Source organism: Phoca vitulina, unplaced genomic scaffold (genome assembly GCF_004348235.1).
Source record: "Phoca vitulina isolate PV1807 unplaced genomic scaffold, GSC_HSeal_1.0 scaffold33, whole genome shotgun sequence".
In the NCBI taxonomy this organism is placed as follows: Eukaryota; Metazoa; Chordata; class Mammalia; order Carnivora; family Phocidae; genus Phoca; species Phoca vitulina.
The window spans coordinates 1,250,913-1,269,480 of NW_022589736.1; the positions used below are offsets into that span (position 1 = coordinate 1,250,913).

Here is an 18,568-nt window from a genome sequence, read left to right on the forward strand (position 1 = left end):
AAGAGAGAGAATCCCAAGCAGAATCCACGCCCGGTCCTGAGCCTGATGTGGGGCTGGATCCCACAACCCTGAGATCATGACCTGAACCGAAATCAAGAGTGGGAGGCTTAACCGATGGAGCCCCCCAGGCACCCCTGAAGAGCGTTCTTACTTGGTTTCTAGAAGCTGTGAGTTCTCCAGCAGCAGATTCCCCACTTCCTTGCCCATTCCTGAAACAAAAGGCACAGAGATATTATCTGTGCCGGCCAGCTAAGCCAGATGCTACTCCACCTGCCCCAGAGCACCAACCCTCCTCCCCGGGGGCAGCTTGGCCCTGGGGGGCAGATGTGGGGGGACGAGGCCCACAGGTCTGGCATCTGGGAACACTGGGTAGACGGACCCTGGGGAGAGGCCTCTGCTGGTCTTCCGGTGGGCTCTCAGCCAGCAGCGCCATCAGGGACAGAGTCCAGCCTCTGGATGGCACTGCCTGGATGGGCATGACCTCCCATAGCATTCTATCCACATGAGGTCTGTGTACAGTCACGGCTCAGCCGGCACCAGCCTGAGCTGACCGGGTGGCCTCTGCAGCCACCTCAATCTCTGTCCCCTCTCAGCATCTCCCCCAGCTCTGGGTTTCCGAGTCCTTCGTGAGGCAGACCCTTCTCAGAGCTGTCCCCAGAATGGCAGCTGGAACCGTGGTGATGGGGACAGAGCAAACAGCGCAGGACGGCAGAGAGCCCCTGGCCAAGGAGATGGGATGGCCCCTCCACCGGGGTCAGCAGCAGGGAGAGAGGGAGCGGAAGTGAGGACAGAGGGGTCCACCCAGGTCCTCTAAACCAAGCCCCAAAGTGGACCCCACCGACTAAGCTCTCTGCAGGCGTGTCACAAAAACTCCGAAATACCGACACTCAGGACAGACAGCCCCAGAAGCCCAGGGTCTGTTCCTCCTATCACCTGTCCCTGGTCTAAGGCAATCGTGAGACAAGACCCACGAACGTGGAGCACTGAGCGTGGGTTCTGACTGCTGTCTCCATTCCCGCCCCCTCAGCCTGTCAAGGGTCTGCTCTGAGGGAGGACGCTGGGGAGTCAGGGCTCGAGCCCCACCCCCACCCCGGGGGCCAGGAGCCAGGAGAGCCTGTGGCCCCTGCTGACCCCACCACCGCCCCCACCATGCAGAGCAAAGCAAACGGCTCATGAAGCACGAAGAAGGTGTGAGGCACACAGAGAAAGGCAGGAACGGGAGAAACACAAACTGAAACGGGGCCTTGGCCTTACCAAAGAAATCATGGCGCACTAGGAGAGCCGTCCCAGTCCCACGGGAGCCGGGTGACCAGGGCGGCAGGGAGAGGGAAGGGAGAAAAAACAAGCGCATTAAGCCTGTGTGAGCAGCAGGGGGGCGGTCTGCTAGGGCTACTTGTCTCTGGGTTCGGGGTGCACACTGGAGAGGGACGGGAGGGGCAGGCTCCTCCGTCTGGAAAGTGTATCCTGGGGGCTGCACAGGAGACCACCAGGTCAAGAGCACCTGGGCAGTGAGGTGGAGGGCCAAGCAATGCACCCAACTCCTGGGCCAGGAGGGATGGGGGTTAGGGGGCAAGTCTCTGCAAAATGAGGGGACCTGGCGTGCCTCTGAGCACACCGGGTGGGTGCACGTGGGTGGGCTGGGGGCTCAGGCCCTCCTGATGGGAACACAGGAAGAAAGCAGGAGCAGAGTCCTCTGCCACGTGGGAAGAGGACTCCTGACTTCTGGGGTGCACCCGACAGAGGGGAGATGCCACACAACTGGGCCTGCAGTCCCATCCAGTCAAACTGTCCTATGCTTCTGATGGTTCCGGAGAACCGTAAGAAATGGCCCTGGGGGACTGTCGGCCTCTGGAAGGATAGAGTTGAGGCCATTGTCAGTGGGCTAGTAGAGCAAGCCAAAAATAAGCTTCCGAGCGGCAGGAGGCTGGTGAGCAAAAGCACGTGTGCCTTTAGTGGCCTGGAAAGGGACCAGGAGGGGACGGGCTGCACAGCCAGCAGTGACTGGACAGCAGCAGGGAGTGTCCCAAGGATGCTGCCCAGTCCAGCTGGATGCCGCCGTGGGGGGAGGGGCGCAAAGGCGCAGACAGACGGCAGAGATACGCACCTGAGAACTCCCCTGGGGCCGTGTCCAGTGAAGCACAGAGAGACGGGGGAAAGGAAGTGACAAAGGTCAGTGGGTGACTGGAACCAACAAAATAAAGAGATTCTTATTAAAAAAAAAAAAGCAACATCAAGCAGCCATCTCTGCATTGAAAGGCATGAAGGAATACAAGCAGATGTCACCGGGCCTGTGGGTGACAAATCCCACTGGGGACGGCAACCCTATAGGAAGACAGAGACCCAGAGTGCCGGGCCCCACACCTGCTCAGCCCTCAGGAGGGCAAAGCCTCTGCAGCTGACACCCAGGAAGGTGAGAGTGCACATGGGTGTGGTGTGTGTGCATGTGCATGTGTGGGGTATGTGTGTGTGCATACACGTGCACGTGTATGTGTGTGAGTGCGTGAGGTGTACATGCATGAGGTACGTGTGTGTGCATGTGCATGTGCATGTGTGCGTGCATAGGGTATGTGTGTGCGTGCATTGCATGCGTGGGGGTGGGGGCTGTGCATATGCATGTGAGGGGTCTGTGTGTGCTCGTGTGTGTGTGAAGTACATATGTGCATGCATGTGTGGGTTATGTGTGTGTGTGTACATGTGCGTGCATAGAGTATGTGCGTGCGTGCATATGCATGTGTGGGGTACGTGCGCATGCATGGGGTACATCTATGTGCATGGAGTATGTGTGTGGGGTGTGTGGCATGTGTGTGTGTGAGATACGTGTGTGCGTGCATGTGCATGTGTGGGATATGTGTGTGCATTGCATGCGTGGGGCACATGTGTATGTACATGCGTGGGGTGAGGTGTGTGCATGCATGTGAGTGGGGTACATGTGTGGGGGCACATGTGTGAGCATGCATGTGCGTGCATGGGGTACGTGTGTGTGCAGGTGTGTGAGATGTGTGTGCGTGCATTGCAAGCATGGGATGTGTGCATGTGCATGGGGGTGGGGTGTGTGCGTGTGCGTGCGTGGGTGGGGTAGGGTGTCCAGGGCGTCCAGGCTCAAGACGCCCTCCCCAGAGTGCGTGAGCTGGGCCTTATAGGCCCCAGCCAGCTTGGGTCTTCTGGGAAGGATGCGGCCTCAGGCGAAGGCTGGGCAAAGACAAAAGGGAGTGAAGGCCAGCTGGCAGGGACGGAGTAGGAGGGCGGGCAGCGGGGGCAGCGGGGGCGGCGGGCATGTGGGGCTGGCAGTGCCTTCCTCACTGGGGTCCAAACTCCTCTCCGCTACCCAGCAGGAGATGGGCTGCAACACTACCGTTCTATGTGGTCACTTCCCGCAGAAGCGACAGTATGAAGTCACTTGACTTAAACGCCAAAGTATATAGTTTGCTGTCGGAATTTAAATAAGAAACCGGCGCCCTCTGTCCTCGCTCCTTCCCAGGGCAGCCACTGTCAACAGCTGTCTTCTCGGAACTCCTTCTGGATAAACACCAGCATTTATAGAACAAAATCATGACCATGCTAGCCATCCTCCTGCGTGAGGTGCTTCGCCCCCCACCCGTGTCCCGGGATGCTCTGCACCGGAGATCGGAGCTCACCTCCTGCAGCGCCCCGTCCCATCACTTACCGGGCGCTCGGTGCTTTCCCACACAGGCAGGCCCTGCCTGACCCTGCCCCCTCTGGCCCGGTGGGCCAGCCGCTGCCCCACATTGCCGGCTGCACTGCCACCTGCTGGCCGGGGAGGGGCGCAGCAGCACCTGCTTCGTTTTTGTGGATCTTTTGAGGAGTTATCTCCGCGTTCCCTTTTCAGTTCTGGTTTGTTCTTTTTTTTTTTTTTTTTAAGATTTTATTTATTTATTTGAGAGAGAAAGAATGAGAGACAGAGAGCACGAGAGGGAAGAGGGCAGAGGGAGAAGCAGACCCCCTGCTGAGCAGGGAGCCCGATGCGGGACTCGATCCTGGGACTCCAGGATCATGACCTGAGCCGAAGGCAGTTGCTTAACCAACTGAGCCAGCCAGGCGCCCCAGTTCTGGTTTGTTCTTGAAGTTGAGCGTCCTTTGGTATGTTTGTTGGTATCTTCCGTGAATCTATTTTACCCTCCGCCCACGTTCTATTGTACTCCACTTCTGTAAACGCTGCAGACCACCTGGGTCGGAAACAATGTATCTTCCTGAAGTTGCATGCCTCACACCTGTCAGTATTTTCCTCTATGGCCATGGCCCAGCAGGGAGGCCCAGATCACGAATATGATCTCCGCCACTCTTCCAGCTCTGCGTCCTTGCATTTCTACGTTCAGATCTTCAATCCAACTACAAGTCTTGTGTACGGCGGAGGTGGGGACCAGACTTCATTTCCCACCAGGGGGACACTCCATGAATCCACCATATTTCCCGTGGCTTGAAGTGCTGCGTCTGTCCTACCCGAGTCCCCACGCGGCTCCGGCTCTCACCCGGAACTCATGGGGCCACAATCTTGTCACCGCCCCGGCTCGGCCTTTGCTGGTCACACCTTTGTAAACGCTTTCATGCCGGAACATCGGGCAACCCTGCAGCCTTGTTCTTTCTCAGATATTTCTGGGCTACTCTCACGTCTATTCTCCTGGATGATCCTCAGAATCCATTCATAAAGTGAATTTACATTGGAACCACACACTGCTCTGCGAATCACGGGAAGGCTCATGGAGCTCAGCCTGCAGGTCTCGGTTTTTGAGGTCTCTGCTCTTCAGTCGTGTTTCCTAATTTTGTTCACATAGGTTTGTCTCTTTCTCAAGGTTATTTCTACACACGTTCTAGGTCTGGCTGCCACGTGGGCAGGACCTGTGACGTGAGGGCAGCGCAGCAGAGAATGCACGGCCCGCCGGCCTGTGCAGCCGTTCAGATTCTAAGTCCAGTCGCCCGGCTTCTCTTCAGTTCCCTCATTTGTAAAGGGGGCACACAATCGCCCTAGCATGGGCTCGCCGGAGCTGCCCACTAGACTCCAGCTCGCACTGAGTGGTCACCAAGGATGAATTCCCTTACTCCCCAGTTAGGCCAGCTCCGAGAGGCCCACTGTCAGGGGTGCAGCGAGGCGCCTCTGGGACCAGCCGTGGCCTCACGCTCGATGGCTTGTCCTCTTTCGACTGGAGGCAAGGCCTTGCTTTCTTGGAGATTTCTCAAATAATGGTGTGTCTGGCAAGCGGTGGCAGGAGTTCAGTGAAACATAAGGAGACCTGCCTCTCCAGGGTCTTTTTCCTTCCTTCCTTCTTGCTAAATGAATTCACAGTCCAAGTGCGGAGAGGCACGGGGAACAGCTGATGCAGGCACGTGGAGCGCTGAAGACTGCCGCCCTCAGCCGATCCGAAACCACAGCACCTTTCCATGGCAAAAATAGCTGTAGAACGGAGACTACCAGAGCCCCCCGCCAGCCCCAGGCTTCTCCGTGTAGCAGCCCCACTGGGAACATAGGGTCAGGTGCACAGCTTTTCCACAGGTGTGGGGGTGGGGGACCAGGACTCCCATCCTGAGGCTTACCCCGGCTGAGCCAGACAACAGGGATGGGCCGGGGCCTGCAGCTGAGCCCATCTCCTTCCTCCGCCTTGCCAGATGAAGGGGGGGCTCCTCCGTCAGCGCCCCATCAGCAGAGTGCCACAGCGCTTGATCCCTTCTAAACTCCTCGGGGCTGCCGGCCTGAGGCTCTGGGAGGCTCCTTCACTCCCAAGAATGGGGCTCATTCCAGCCAGAACGAAGCAGTGCCCATGCAGGGTATTCCAGTGGACATGCTGAGCACAGTGACTCATGCCCTGTCACCCTATGACAGAAGGATTCCGATTTCCACTTTCTCGGAACAAAGACCTAGCAGATGCATGGGTTAGGTCTTCCCGTGAGAAGGTCGTGTCAGGCGCTCTGTGTTCTAGGGAAGTGCCCCCAGGACATTTAGCAGACATCACTTCCACTCCAGGAGCCGTCCTACATCTGCCTGGGAGTCATGACCCCATTCCCGATTCGGTCAACGTGGCCTGCAGGTCAAGCTTACTGACGTGCGCTGCTGGTTCGCCACTCTTTCCTCCCATCACCGTTGATGCAGGTTCTCTATGAAAGTAGCATCTGGAGCAACACCAGACGCACCCTGCAGCCCTGAAGATGGCAGGGAGAGGACAGCCCCACGGCCTGGAGCCGCTGGGCGAGGTGGGAGACTGCGGCCAATGGGATGGGCCGACAGGCAGGCTACCCCGAGTCACCGGGCAGCAAGGAGGCTGGTCAGCTCTGGCAATCCTGTAGAACCATGTGAGGGACCAGAGCGTAGCAGAAGCATCGGCCACTATGGCCAAGAGTGGAAATGACCCACGTGGCCATCTGTGGACGAATGGATGGATGAGGTGTGGCCTACCCGTGCAACGCAGCAGAACTCAGCTGTAAGAAGGAACGCGACTCTGACACCTCCCACAACATGCATGAACCTCAAAGGCGTCATGCTGAAGGAGAGGCCACATGGAGGAAGACCACTGGTATGGCCCAGAGGAGGCCACTGTGCAGGACAGAAGCAGAGGAGTGGCTGCCAGGGGCTGGGGCGGGAGGAGGGGTGGGACTGTCCACAGGTTTCCTCTGTGGCTGAAATGTTCTAACGTGATGATGACCGCTGGACTCTGAATTTGCTCAAAGTGCTCAAAGACACAGGACCGTGCACTTGGAGCAGGTGAACTGAATGGCATATTCCATCCCAAGAGCTGTGACGGAAGGTGGAGCAGGTGGTCAGTCGGGGCTCCTGCTCTAGGTCGGACCTGGGTTCAGTCCTGACCCTGCTGCTTCATCCCGCCCTCCCTGACTTTGTTTCTTCCTCCATAACATGGGGACAGCAGTGGAACCCCGGATGAAAGGCGGCCGAGCACGTCCAACGCCGGCGAGACTCTTCCTGTGACCATGTTGAGGGTGGAATCTTGAGACGAGACTGGCCACGGTACGAGGTCCGGTAGACTCCGGCTCTGCCCCCTCCCCTACATTCCATTTCCCGCCCGTGAACATATCTCGGGATGCCTCCAGCTGCTTATGGCCAGGAACATAAGCAGCTGGAGGCTGGTGTGAGGCTGGGCCTGCAGACCCCGGCATGGAAATGCAAGCTGCTGGGTGCCTATGTGTTTTCCTAAGGAGAAGGCTGTAATCTCTTATCAAACCCTCAAATGCTCAGGAGTGCGTGGTGGCCTGCTGGGCGGTGTCCTCTGACCCGCACAGCCTCCAAGGTGGGCCCCGGCAGAAAGGTGCTCCTTCGTGGACACACAGAGCATGCACGGCTACCCACTACAGCCTCGTCCCGGTGCGTGAATCCTCCTGAGGCACGTTCCTTCCCATGCCCCTCCCAGCCCGGCGGGTCCAGTGCCTGCAGGCCAGCCAGGCTGGGCTCCTGCAGCTGTGAGCGCAATCTCAAGCAGAGCCCTAACGCAGCCCCATCTGGGAAAGCAGTGTGCGGCCGCTCTCGGGAGCCCACACCTTTACCTGGAGGCTCCCACCCTAGAAATCTGTCCTAAAGAAGTCCAGACAGCAAAACTCAGGACCAAGAGAGTGGAGGAATTTACAGTACCGTGAAAGGAAATGTGTGGAGGAATATCAGTGGGTCAGGGAAATGGTGACATTGCCCACAAAGACGAAGACAGATGTGACCTGACACCCACACCCCACATACATGTGTGTGCTGTGGTGCCCAGGAAGGTGCACCAACATAGTAAAACACTCATCACGGCATGGGCGGGGGATCATGTGGTTTTTACTCTCTTCTTGGCAGTTTCTGATATTATTTGAATATTACTAGAAACATGTATTGCTTTTCCAAAAATAAAAATTAAAAGATACATAGGATTATCTGAACCCCATAAAGGAGAGTGGGAGGATGTCACAATATTTCCCCTAAGTAAATTTTTTCTGAATGCTAAGTTTCTGTTTATTTTTAAATATATGTTTTTACAAAACTTAGGAGAAAAATCCCATTAGAAACACACACTGCCTGGGCGCCTGGGTGGCTCAGTCATTAAGCATCTGCCTTCAGCTCAGGTCATGATCCCAGGGTCCTGGGATCGAGCCCTGCATCAGGCTCCCTGCTCAGCGGGAGGCCTGCTTCTCCCTCTCCCACTCCCCCTGCTTGTGTTCCCTCTCTCACTGTCTCTCTGTAAAAAAATAAAAATAAAATCTTTAAAAAAAAAAAAAAACAACGAAAAGAAACACACACTGCCGAAGGCAGGCCTCCTGTTCATGCTCCTGGTCTTACCAACGAGGGCCAACGTCCTTTATCACACTGAGCCGCACACTCAAACGTCAGCGAGAAGGTAAATTTCATATTATGTGTATTTTGCCACAGTTTAAAAACTGGCTGAAAAAAGTTCCATTTCAGGCACAAGATGTTGCTGGCGCTGTTGCCACGGGGAACCGGGCTCCTGGGAGGTCCCCACACCCCAAGTAAGGCAATCGACCTGACAATGGCCCCAAAGCAAAGAAAGTGAGAGTATGCCTGATGGAAAACGCCTGTTGGTACCCTCCCTGGCAGGCTCAGGCCTGGCCACGTCTACCACTGGAAGCCCAGCTCAGCCATCCAAGATGGTGCTGTCCATACGGAGCTGCCGAGCACAACGCAGACATGCCCCGCAAATGCCCTCATGTCCGTGACGGCAAAAGGTCACCAGTGTTAATCAGAGGAGAGGAACAACAGCAGGAAGGCTGGCAGTAAAAACTCTTGGATGCGAGGCAGCTCCGCCTCCTCGGGCAGCAGGTGGCCATGTGCAGCAGCCACACACGGGCCACAGCGCCTGCAGGCACCTCCCCTCACTGAGGCATCAGCCCTGGCTCCAGCTTCTGCTCCCCCGCCTGAGCCATGAGAAATGGGGAGCACCCCTCCCCGTGAGCCACCTCTGTGGACGTGGCGTGGGGAGAGGGCGAAACGGAACCACTGATCCCCTGGCAACACAGCCACCTTTGGCCCCGGAGCCTACCTCGCCGGGAGGAGGGGACTGAGTGCAGCTCCAAGGTCTCGGAGCTCCTGTCCTGCAGCCTGGCTTCGGACAAAAGGTCACAGGGCGGGTGGGGGGGGGGCGGTTTGAATGCAGTCCAGAGCATCCCATTTCCCGCCTGCAGTGCTGAGGGCCATAGCCTGGCCTCGGAGCCCTGCCAGCAGACGCCCAGCATGCCTGATGCCTGTCCCAGGACAGGAAGGACCCAGAGTGAGCCCACACAAGGGACTGTCTCTGCACCCGTTTCCGACCCAGGTGCAGGGACTTCTGGGAGTGACCGCGGGCTCGCAGACGGGCAGTGACCCTGTCCAGGTATTTTCCTTGAGGAGCAGAATTGCTAGAAAATGCACTGCCTAGACTGAGTGCTCAAGGGCATGGTTTTATTTTCAGAGGGATAGAAGGTTCTAAAATTAGAAAGTAACACAGCTCTGTGAGCACCCTAAAACCTGCTGAACTTTATACTCTATGTGGATACGTTTTATGATATGTGAACTACATCTCAATGAAACTGTAAAAAGAAGTTCCTGGCTTGCAACTGACAGAGACTTTACTTTCATTACAACAAAACCAACAAAAGCAAGCCCGAGGCCCTGGGGTCCCGGGGGTGCCTTGAGTTTACCTAGCAGGTCAGCTCCTTCATCCACATCCCCGATGACCTCTGACCCCGCAGTCGACAGCTCGTGGTACAGGGAGTCAGTGTTGATGCCAAAAGCCTTGTTCACGATCCCCTGGGTCGGGCTGTGAGGACATGCAGCCGGGGAGCTCAGGGTGAGGGGGCAGCATTCACAGGCTGCAGGTGGGGACCCTCCAACACCGCCCACGGGGCCGCTCAATGCCAACGCTGCTTGTGCAACACTACAGGGGACACCTCTGCCGAAGGCACCAACACCCACAGTGAACACGGAGCCCGTTGGGACCCCAGCCTCAGTGAGTACCTGTTGCCCGTGCGATCAAGGCGGGGTTCCCGACTCATGTCCAGCTCTGGTGTAGAATCGATAATGTCTTGAACATCAGACCACTCATCACTGCTGCCCATGCCTGGGAGGACACACAGGAACCCCAGGGTGAGGGGGGATGCCCACCCTTCGGCCCCATGTCTGGAGACCCCACACTAGACCACCACCAGCCAGGGACCATCAGGAAAGGGCTCCTCCCTGGCTGGTGGCCAGCAGGGGCCCATCCCCCAGAACCACGGCTCTTTTTCATGATTTCCGATGAACAGACCAGATATCCTGCTTCTCCTCCATCCTTCCTGTACTGAGTGTGTCTGCGGGATGACTGGGGTGCACTGCCAGAGGCCAAGTGTGTCCCTCAAATCTACATGTTGAAGTCGTAGTCCCTGGGGCCCCAGCGTGTGACTTGCATTTGGAGATGGGGCCTTTAAAGAGGTGCGGGTAAAATAAGGCCACACGGGCAGGCCCTGACCCCATCCAACTGTGTCCTTGTAAGAGAAAGGGCTGAGGACACACGGAGAGGCGGCTGTCTGCACACCCAGGAGCGAGGCCTCGAGAGAACCAGCCAGTCCCGACACCCCGACACCCGGATTGCTCACTCCTGGTCGCCAGGACTGTGAGAAAGCAAGTGTCTGTGGCTTAAAACACCCGGTCTGCGATGTTTCTTAGTGCGGCATGAGCCGACTGATACATCTGCCAGAACCAAGATCCCTATTTGGAAGGGAAACCTCACGGGGGCAGCGGTGCGGGATGGGGGAAAGCGGGGGTGGGGGGGAGACCAGCAGGGGCAGGAGGGGGCGGAGCCAGCAGGGAGGGGCGGGACCAGCAGGGGAGGGGCCAGCGTGGGGGGGTGAGGCCAGCAGGGGAGGGGCGGGGCAGCAGGGGCTGGACCAGCAGGGGATGAGTGGGTCGCTCGGCCTCCCCGCCACAGCCCCGGGAGCCCGCGGGCCGGCGCGGCACCTATGCTGACGTTCCGCATCTCCTGCGTGACCTGGACCTCCATGTTGCGGCTGTTGCGCTTCTCCCGCGCCCGCTTGCTGCTCTTTGTGCCGGCGCTGTAGTCCCCCAGCGGCTGCAGGCTCTCATTGAGCGGCGTGACGGCGGCCGAAGGCACGGAGGACGTGGGCGTGTTGGACTTGGTGCCCGTGGTGCTGGGTGTGGCAGCCGCCGAAGACTGGCCTGACTCGGACATCTCATCCTGCGGACACTAGGGCCAAACACAGGGAAGGGCGAAGCTCGCCATGTGGGTCGGCACGCCCCCGAGGCTCCCGGTGACGCACACCGTGCAGGGTGAGCGGGGCCTCGGCCACCTCCGTGAGGCCCCCTCGCTCGACTTCTCTGGCCACGATAAAACAGCACCCTGAGCCAGGACTGGAGGGGACTGGGGACCCCTGCTCTCCTGTCCGGCCCACTCCTCTGGCCTAGTCCCTGGGTTCACCCAGCCGCTGCCCCTGGGTTTCCGGAGGCCGCTGACACTTTATTATCTAAAGGGCTTTGCTTGGGGCTGTTAGCTTGCGAGCTCCGGGCAGCCCGCCGATGCCGCGTGTGATGGACATGAAGCTACACGAACATGGCAAGCAACCCTTTGCAGCCAGGGGGTGGTCAGAAACAAGTGGCGGCCCGGGGCTGGGCAGAGGGCTCTAAATGGGGACCAGGGAGGAGGCCGAGCATGCCTTCTGATCAAGCCGTCTGGGCTGCGGCCGGCTGCTGAGGTCTCCTGCTTCCTGTCCTGGGGCCAATCTGGGCCTGGGAAGGGGCGCCGACCTCCCAAACACGGAGACACCAGGGGATGTGTAATTCTTAACCCCCACGGCTCAAGTGGACCTCAAGGTCTGCCCTACGTAGCTATGTATATGCAATCAAACTGGAGTCCCACTTCCAGAGAATGGGTCATCCTCAAAACATTCCGAGAGAGACCAGATTATTAAAAACTGCAATCAACTGTTGACCTTAAACATCTCCCTGGAGGGGTGCCTGGCTGGCTCCGACGGTGGAGCATGCAACTCCTGATCTCGGGGTAGTGAGTTCGAGCCCCGTGTTGGGTGTGGAAATTACTTAAAAAAAAAAAAAAGTCTTTAAAAAAAACAAAAAAAACCCCCAAAACCAGAATCTCCCTGGAGAGAATACACTCTACGTGAGTAAGTACGGCACGGGAAACAAAGCCACTCTTCTCCCACAGTCCTTCCTCATGAAACCATTGGACAGTATCCGTGAAGTGGCCCACTCATCTACTAACACTCACGACCTGACTCACCCCGATTCAGTCCTCAGTGGGCAGCAGCCCCCCGCACACCCTGCTACCCTCTTGGGGTGTGGAGAAGGGGCACGGCCTCAGGAGGGGCTGCAGCTCCTGGTGCACACCCCAGGGGCCCACAGCACTGGGTCACGTGGTTTCCACGGAAGGGATGCTTCCGGGAGCTCTTTCTCGCAGGGGAGGAGCTGATGGCAGGGGGTGTTTGGCCCTCTCCGTAAAGCTGGATGCACACTGGGACCAACCTACATCCGCCTTCACCTGGGAAAGGCTGACCAGGCTCTCGTGAAGAGCAAGCTGGCTGGGAATCCTGACACCTGCCACTTCCTGACCCATGTGGTCAGCGTCAGGCCAGGGCCTGGGATGGCCATGTCTGGCTTCATCTAACGGTCCCCTCACACTTCTCTGCCAGGACTCTCACTATTCCACAACCAGGCCCGCCGTGTCCCCAAGGGGATGCTTGGCGATGTCGGGGACATTTGTGGCTGTCACGACTGGGGACGGGTGGGCGCTCCTGGCGTCCAGTGGGTATAGGCGGGGAATGTCTGCTTACTGTCCTGCAAGTCCCCGGACGGCCCCCAGAGCTGAGAACCAGCCCAGATCGTTGTTGTGCCGAGGTGGTATGCCCAGCGTAATAGCCTGTGCCTGTCCCCCTAGAAGCACCCCGGTACAAGCCTCTTCTACTTGGTATCTACAGCCTAAGGCCAATTTGAGAAGGAAAAATCCCTTCCTGAGAGCCTCTGTGATGAGGTGGTCTGTCCGCCCCACACGGCGAAGGCTCCCAGGCATCCCACAGGCAAGGGGATGCCTCTGTTGCCAGCCCTCAAGGAGAGATGGCCGCAGGAGACCAGAGGCACAGGGAAGTCTGGCGAGGGCTGGGGGAAGCCCAGTATGTGAGTCCACGCCTCTCAGAACCATACGTTTTCTGGACCACCTTCCTCAAGGCCACGGTTCCCGGTTCCCGGCCTGTCCGTGCTTGGCAAACTCGGGTCTGCAGGATCGCAGTGGGCCTCCTTGACCCCAGAAGTCACCGAGGGGAACCGTGCGGCACGGCCAGGCCTCCCCCAGTCCCTGGCTCTCTCTGACCCTACAGGCCGCCACCTACCCGCGGGACACTCCCCTGGCCACCACTTACCTAGCGGCAAACCTCTCAACCTCCTAAACACCAACGTGTGGCAGTGACCTCCAAATGCAAAGTACCCAAACTCTTAGCGGTCATTCCTCACCATGAGTAGCCACAACTGTTTGGTTAAAACACTGAAAATACAGCACATAAAAACAAAAAACAAAACAAAAAACAACAAAAAAAAATTAAGAAATTAGAAAGACCTTAAAACCTAGAGCATGAAATAAAAAGAACTTAAACATAATTAAAAAAATCAAATCAAACACACCTACAAACTGAAACATAAAACAGTGGGATGAAAAGCAAGACTACTTTGGACGACGAGGCAGGAGAAAGAAGAGACACGGGAAGAAAGCTGGCTCGGCCACAGGCGGGAGGCAGGGCTCTGAGCGCCCGGCCTCGGGGGGGCCCCTGCGGCTTCTCCCGGCAAGTGTGTGGAGGAGCCCCAGCCTCCTGCCGGCCCTGCACACAGGCAGGGCGGCCCATAATGGGGGCGGGGTCAGAGGTCGCAGAGACATGCTCACTGTCTGGAACAAAAGCTGAAGCGAGTGGGGTCACTTTCTGACAGAGTGGGCAGCTTGCAGCCACCTCCTGCAGACAGGCTGGACACCCAGGGACAGAGGGATAGTCAGCCACAAGCTGCAGCAAGAAGAAGCTTCAGGAGAAGTCCAGGCCCCACATCTGCCGGCCTGGCCAGGCCTGGAGGCCCAGGTGCTTTGCCTTCCGCAGGCGACCTCCCACGGGCTCTGCGGGAAGTGCCCCAGGCCTGGGGTCACCTCCTCCAGCCCCAAGGACAGCATCCTTACCTGGCGATGCAGCCACAGCCTGTCTGGCGAAGGCAGGGCTGAGCTCCCAGACCAACACTGGCCGCAAGTGACCAGGGGCCATGATCGAGTGGCGGGCCAGGGAAAGTCCCTGCCCCTGGTTTTGTCGGGGGGCCCCCGCTGAGGGGTGCACTGCACTCCCCAGTTAGCTGCGCACACCCAGGACAGCCACCCCCCCAAACTCAGAGACCCAGCAGTCGATAGCACGGATAAGAAGGTAGCAGCAGGCTAGAAGGGAGATACTGGTCCCTCACCCTACTGTCTCCAGTGGGCGTGCAAACCTCAGACACCACAACGCAAGACGCTCTGGGATGGCGCCGAGGGTGGCCTCGGGGCTGGTCCTCTGGGGCGGGTCTGGGGGACAGACATGCTTGTGCCCCAGAACAAAGGCTCAGCTCAGCCCGAACAGACGGGTACGCCCTGGCTGCAGAGGCCCCGAGGCCCCGTGTGAGGCCCGCGCCTCCCGGGCTGGTGCTTTCCTCGGGTGCTGGCACACCTCTGCGCGCAGCCCCACTACCCCGGGTGCAGGGGAAGCTGCAAAGGGTTGTACACAAAGACGCTTCCTGAATGAGCATGGGTGACAGGGAGGGACCCTCACTCCACAGCACGGCTACAAAACCTGGTAGCTGGAGGTGAACTGCAGCTGGCCGAGGTCACTCAGGTGCCAGTGGTCCCCCGCAGGCACGAGCTTGCCCCCCATCTGTGCACGTACCATGCCGTCGGCCAGGGGGAAGACATTCAGAGAGGTGGGGCGCTCCTTCCTGCTGAAATGTGAGGGAGAGAGGGAGGAAGCGGACGTTAGACGGGGCTCACAGCTCAAGAACTGGAGGCTTTCTGGACGCACAGGGGCCTGCCCTGCAGACCGAGCTGCTCTGGATGAGGGCCTGGTGTGCAGGGCGGGGCGTGAGCTCCGGGGCAGCCAGCCTGCACAGGGGCTGCCTGTGCCCTGAGCTACGGCTCCTGTGTCCCCAAACCTGTTCCCGTGTTCAGGGGTACCTCAGCTGCTCTGCGGGCCTAAGGGACCCTTCCCCTTTGGTCCACTGTGACTCGTCGTTTTTGGTTAGTTTGACTTTACAGAGAGCTGCTCTGTGGGCTAAGAAATCCCACGGCAGTGCCAGCAGCAGGCCCCTCGGCATCGAGGCCGGCACAGAGTGCTCCTGAGTGGCCACATTTACCATGACGGTCTTTCCTACATGGAGCCCAGGCCTGCCTCCTGGGGCCAGGCAGAAGGAATCAACCCTTCAGCTCTGTTCTTTGCTCCCTGTCCCCCACCCGACTCCTTTACTGTTCCTTCGTGAGCTCTCCTCAGGGTAAAACGTCCGCCTGGACATGCAGAGTAAAGAGGGGCCCCATCCTGCTGCTGGTGTCGTGTCCTTTACAGCCCACGGGGGCCCCTTTCTCCTGCTCCATGCGGTTCTTCCCGGTCGTCAGGGAACACGGACCCCAGAGGGGAGCTCTTTCAAAGGTGCGCCAGGAGACGGGGAATGCAGGTCACCTGGAGTCAGGATGGAGCCCGAAGCTGCCTGCTAGGCTCAGTCCCTGAGGAGACGCCCCGTCGGGGGCTTCTGATTGGGGGCCAGGTGGTACGCAGCCCGGCCAGCTCCCTGCGCTGCCCCGGGGCGGACGCAGCACACCCAGAGACGGTCGTCCACCCGACAGCCCGCGCTGCTCAGAGCTGCTGTGCCCAAGCATCAGAGCCCCGCACACAGAGCTCGACCCCCAGGGACTGCGGTGCGAGGAGTGGCGGACGTTTCCTCAGGATTCCCAGACAGCCAGGTCTGGAGGCTGGACTGCTCTGGAGAGGGAAGGTGGGCAGCTTCCTTGCGGTGCTTGGAAGAGTGGAGCAGCCACGGTCCACGAGAACTTCCTACAGCCGGGCAGGCAGCTTCATGAAGTATGACCCTGGGAGGTGGGGGCTCTCTGGCTGGGGCCCCCGTGTGGTTCTGGGGGCCGGCCAGGGCTGGGATGAAGCAGGAGGAGAACACAGAGGCTGAGCCAGAGTCCTGCTTTGTCTGGTCCGAGGCTGGCTGGTGCGTCCTGTTCAGCAAGATGCTGCCTCCCGCAGAGCCGGGACCGGGCTGTGCTGTCCCGGGAGCTGGTCTGTGGCAGGGACAGCACCAGGGACAGCACCAGAAGAGCACCGTGCTCCCGAGGGGCTGGAGCCGCTGGCACCTCTGCACGTCAGGGCCTAGGCCACCCAGGAAGCTGGTTTCCTGTGGACAATCGCAGGCGCCTCACTCAGCCCTTGTCCCCAACAGAGGATGCGTTCTCAGGCACATCTCAGCTGGTCACCTGACAGTTAAAGACGCTCAGACCCTAAGAAAGGCACCAAGTTAGGGAGCTCTGCGTCTGCAGGTGCATCAAAACCTCAGCAGGCCCCGAGGCTCTGCCCCCTCAGACTGCCCTCCACCGCAGCCTGCCTGGTTCCGGGTGTCTGGGAAGGCACCAGTGGCCACGTGGTCAGCACATCCCTGGAGGAGGGGCTGGCCTCCAGAGCCACAGCATCTGCTCCCCCGAGGCTCCCGGGCACGTCCTTCGCTCACTCTTCCTCGTTAGGCTCCCAGTGCCGGTGCGGGAACCCCTCTCCTGGGGCCCAGCTCCACTGCGGGAGAAATGCACAGCGGGGCCCTTGGCCCCAGGCAAGGGGCAGAGTGTGAGCGTCCTGCCTCAAAGGATAGCGGGGGGGACGCATGCCTGTCACCCGCTTCCAGAGCTGTGTGCATGCACACACACTGCGTCCAGAGACAGCCAGGCTGCTCTCCTACAATGGGCATCATCCCCAGGAATCAAGCCTCATCTTCTCTCTCTGCTCCTCACAGAGCCACGCGTGGCCTGCTCCATAAGCCTTGGGGGCACGTGTGGGGCACTGCCCATCCAGAGCTCGGCCACAGTGTCCCCTTGTCACATCCCGCTGCTCCTTTGGGAGATGCCATGCTCGTCCAGAAGCTACAGCCCGAAGGAGTCACGCCACCTGCAGAGGTCAGGCTGCCTGCAAGGGTCACAGCCACACGCCGGTTCTGGGCCAGTACTCGGAGTGACTGAGCCGACTGCGAGCCCAGGTCCGTCTGACGCCAGAGTGCGGGGTCTCCACCCGTGCCCACCGCCTCCCTGCAGCGCCAACCCAAGGCTTCAGGCCCGAGGGCCCATCTGCAACCACGGATGTTTGCTGGGCGGGGGCCCCTGCGCCGCTACCTATTCTGAGGCTGTCTTGGGGACCTGAGTCCAGCCCTCTGCGTCTGTTGCCTGGCCTCTAAGCGCCACACCCAGAGTCTGTGATCCGTAATATCACTGCAGAGAAATCTGTCGAGCGGGTCGAGGACGAGCCCTGGGCCTATAATTAAGGACCACCAACAGGACCGACTCTCCCGAACCCCAGAGCATCCCGAGTGCCCCTGCACAGCAGCATGAATGCTGGCCCAGACTTTACCTTTTCCTCCACGACTGGCGAGGGCTGTGGGGCAGTGACAGACACGGGGACGGCACATAGTGGCAACAGCACAGGGGGCGAGACGAGAAGACAGCATTAGAGGGCACAGGTCACATGCGCTCACGTGGAGGGCAAGTGTGCGCGGCGGTGGGCTCCGCGCCACACAAACACACGTGGAGACATGCAGACATGTGCACGCGACAGACAGAGGGCACTCAGACACGTGAGCTCTGCGCTGAGCAGCCAGCCCGCGGCTTTGCATGCACACTCAGTACGGGGCAAGGGTCCTCTCCCAGAACCCCAGCACACGTGCGCAGCCAGGCACACACACGCTCACGTTTGTGGGCCCACACACACTAACCAGTTTCTAAAGACACACACATTGAGAAAACCAGGCCAGGAGTGAAGGGAAACGCCTGTCTGGATTTGGCGGTGATCAGCAGCTCCTAGTGCTGAGGATGAGGCCCTGTCGGCAGGAGCCGGGGAGACTGAACTAGGAAGCTGGGCAGACATACTTATTTCTCCCCAAAGAGCTGTGGTGGGAGAGGGGACAGCCCACTGAAGCAGGCCAGGATGGCGGGGCCACAGACGCAGCAGCGCTGGTGACAAAGGCCAACGTTCCCTGGAAATGTTGGGTGGAGGCTGCTGTCTGCTCACCCAGAAACAGGTCCTGGGGCAGCCAGACATGCATAAAGCGCCCTCAGAACGTCTGGGCCACAGGGAAGCGGCTGCAGGGGAGGCACGAGCCTGAGTCCCAGACGGCGGCCGGTTCCGCAGGCCGGTGAGCAAGGTAAACACGGAGGGCGGGCTGGCAGGGTGATGGGGCAGCCCAGACCCACAGCACCACTCCTCTGCCTCCCAAACAAGTGCTGCCCCGGCCGTCACCCCCACAGGACCACTCTCCTCCTCGTGGCCAAGGGGACATGGCGGAGGTGGGCCATGTCCACGGAGGGTCTCAGCTGACAGAACAGGTGCTTTCTTC

The 18,568-nt window shown here is 59.2% G+C and overlaps 1 protein-coding gene across 10 annotated transcripts in view; it reads right to left on the bottom strand.

Annotated features, from left to right (window-relative positions):
* The window catches only part of MAPK8IP3 (mitogen-activated protein kinase 8 interacting protein 3), a 47,430-nt gene that overhangs the window by 10,350 nt on the left and 18,512 nt on the right, over positions 1-18,568 (bottom strand). For 3 of the 10 annotated variants that reach the window (XM_032425644.1, XM_032425647.1, XM_032425640.1), the window contains exons 5-11: positions 14,779-14,923; positions 10,919-11,165; positions 9,941-10,043; positions 9,625-9,743; positions 2,105-2,116; positions 1,255-1,272; positions 152-209 (exon numbers count right to left, since the gene is read on the bottom strand). In XM_032425644.1, coding sequence (XP_032281535.1) covers positions 152-209; positions 1,255-1,272; positions 2,105-2,116; positions 9,625-9,743; positions 9,941-10,043; positions 10,919-11,165; positions 14,779-14,923 — 702 coding nt within the window. The remainder of the gene's footprint in view (positions 1-151; positions 210-1,254; positions 1,273-2,104; positions 2,117-9,624; positions 9,744-9,940; positions 10,044-10,918; positions 11,166-14,778; positions 14,924-18,568) is intronic. The other 7 variants (XM_032425646.1, XM_032425642.1, XM_032425649.1 and 4 more) reach the window with 6 other exon arrangements.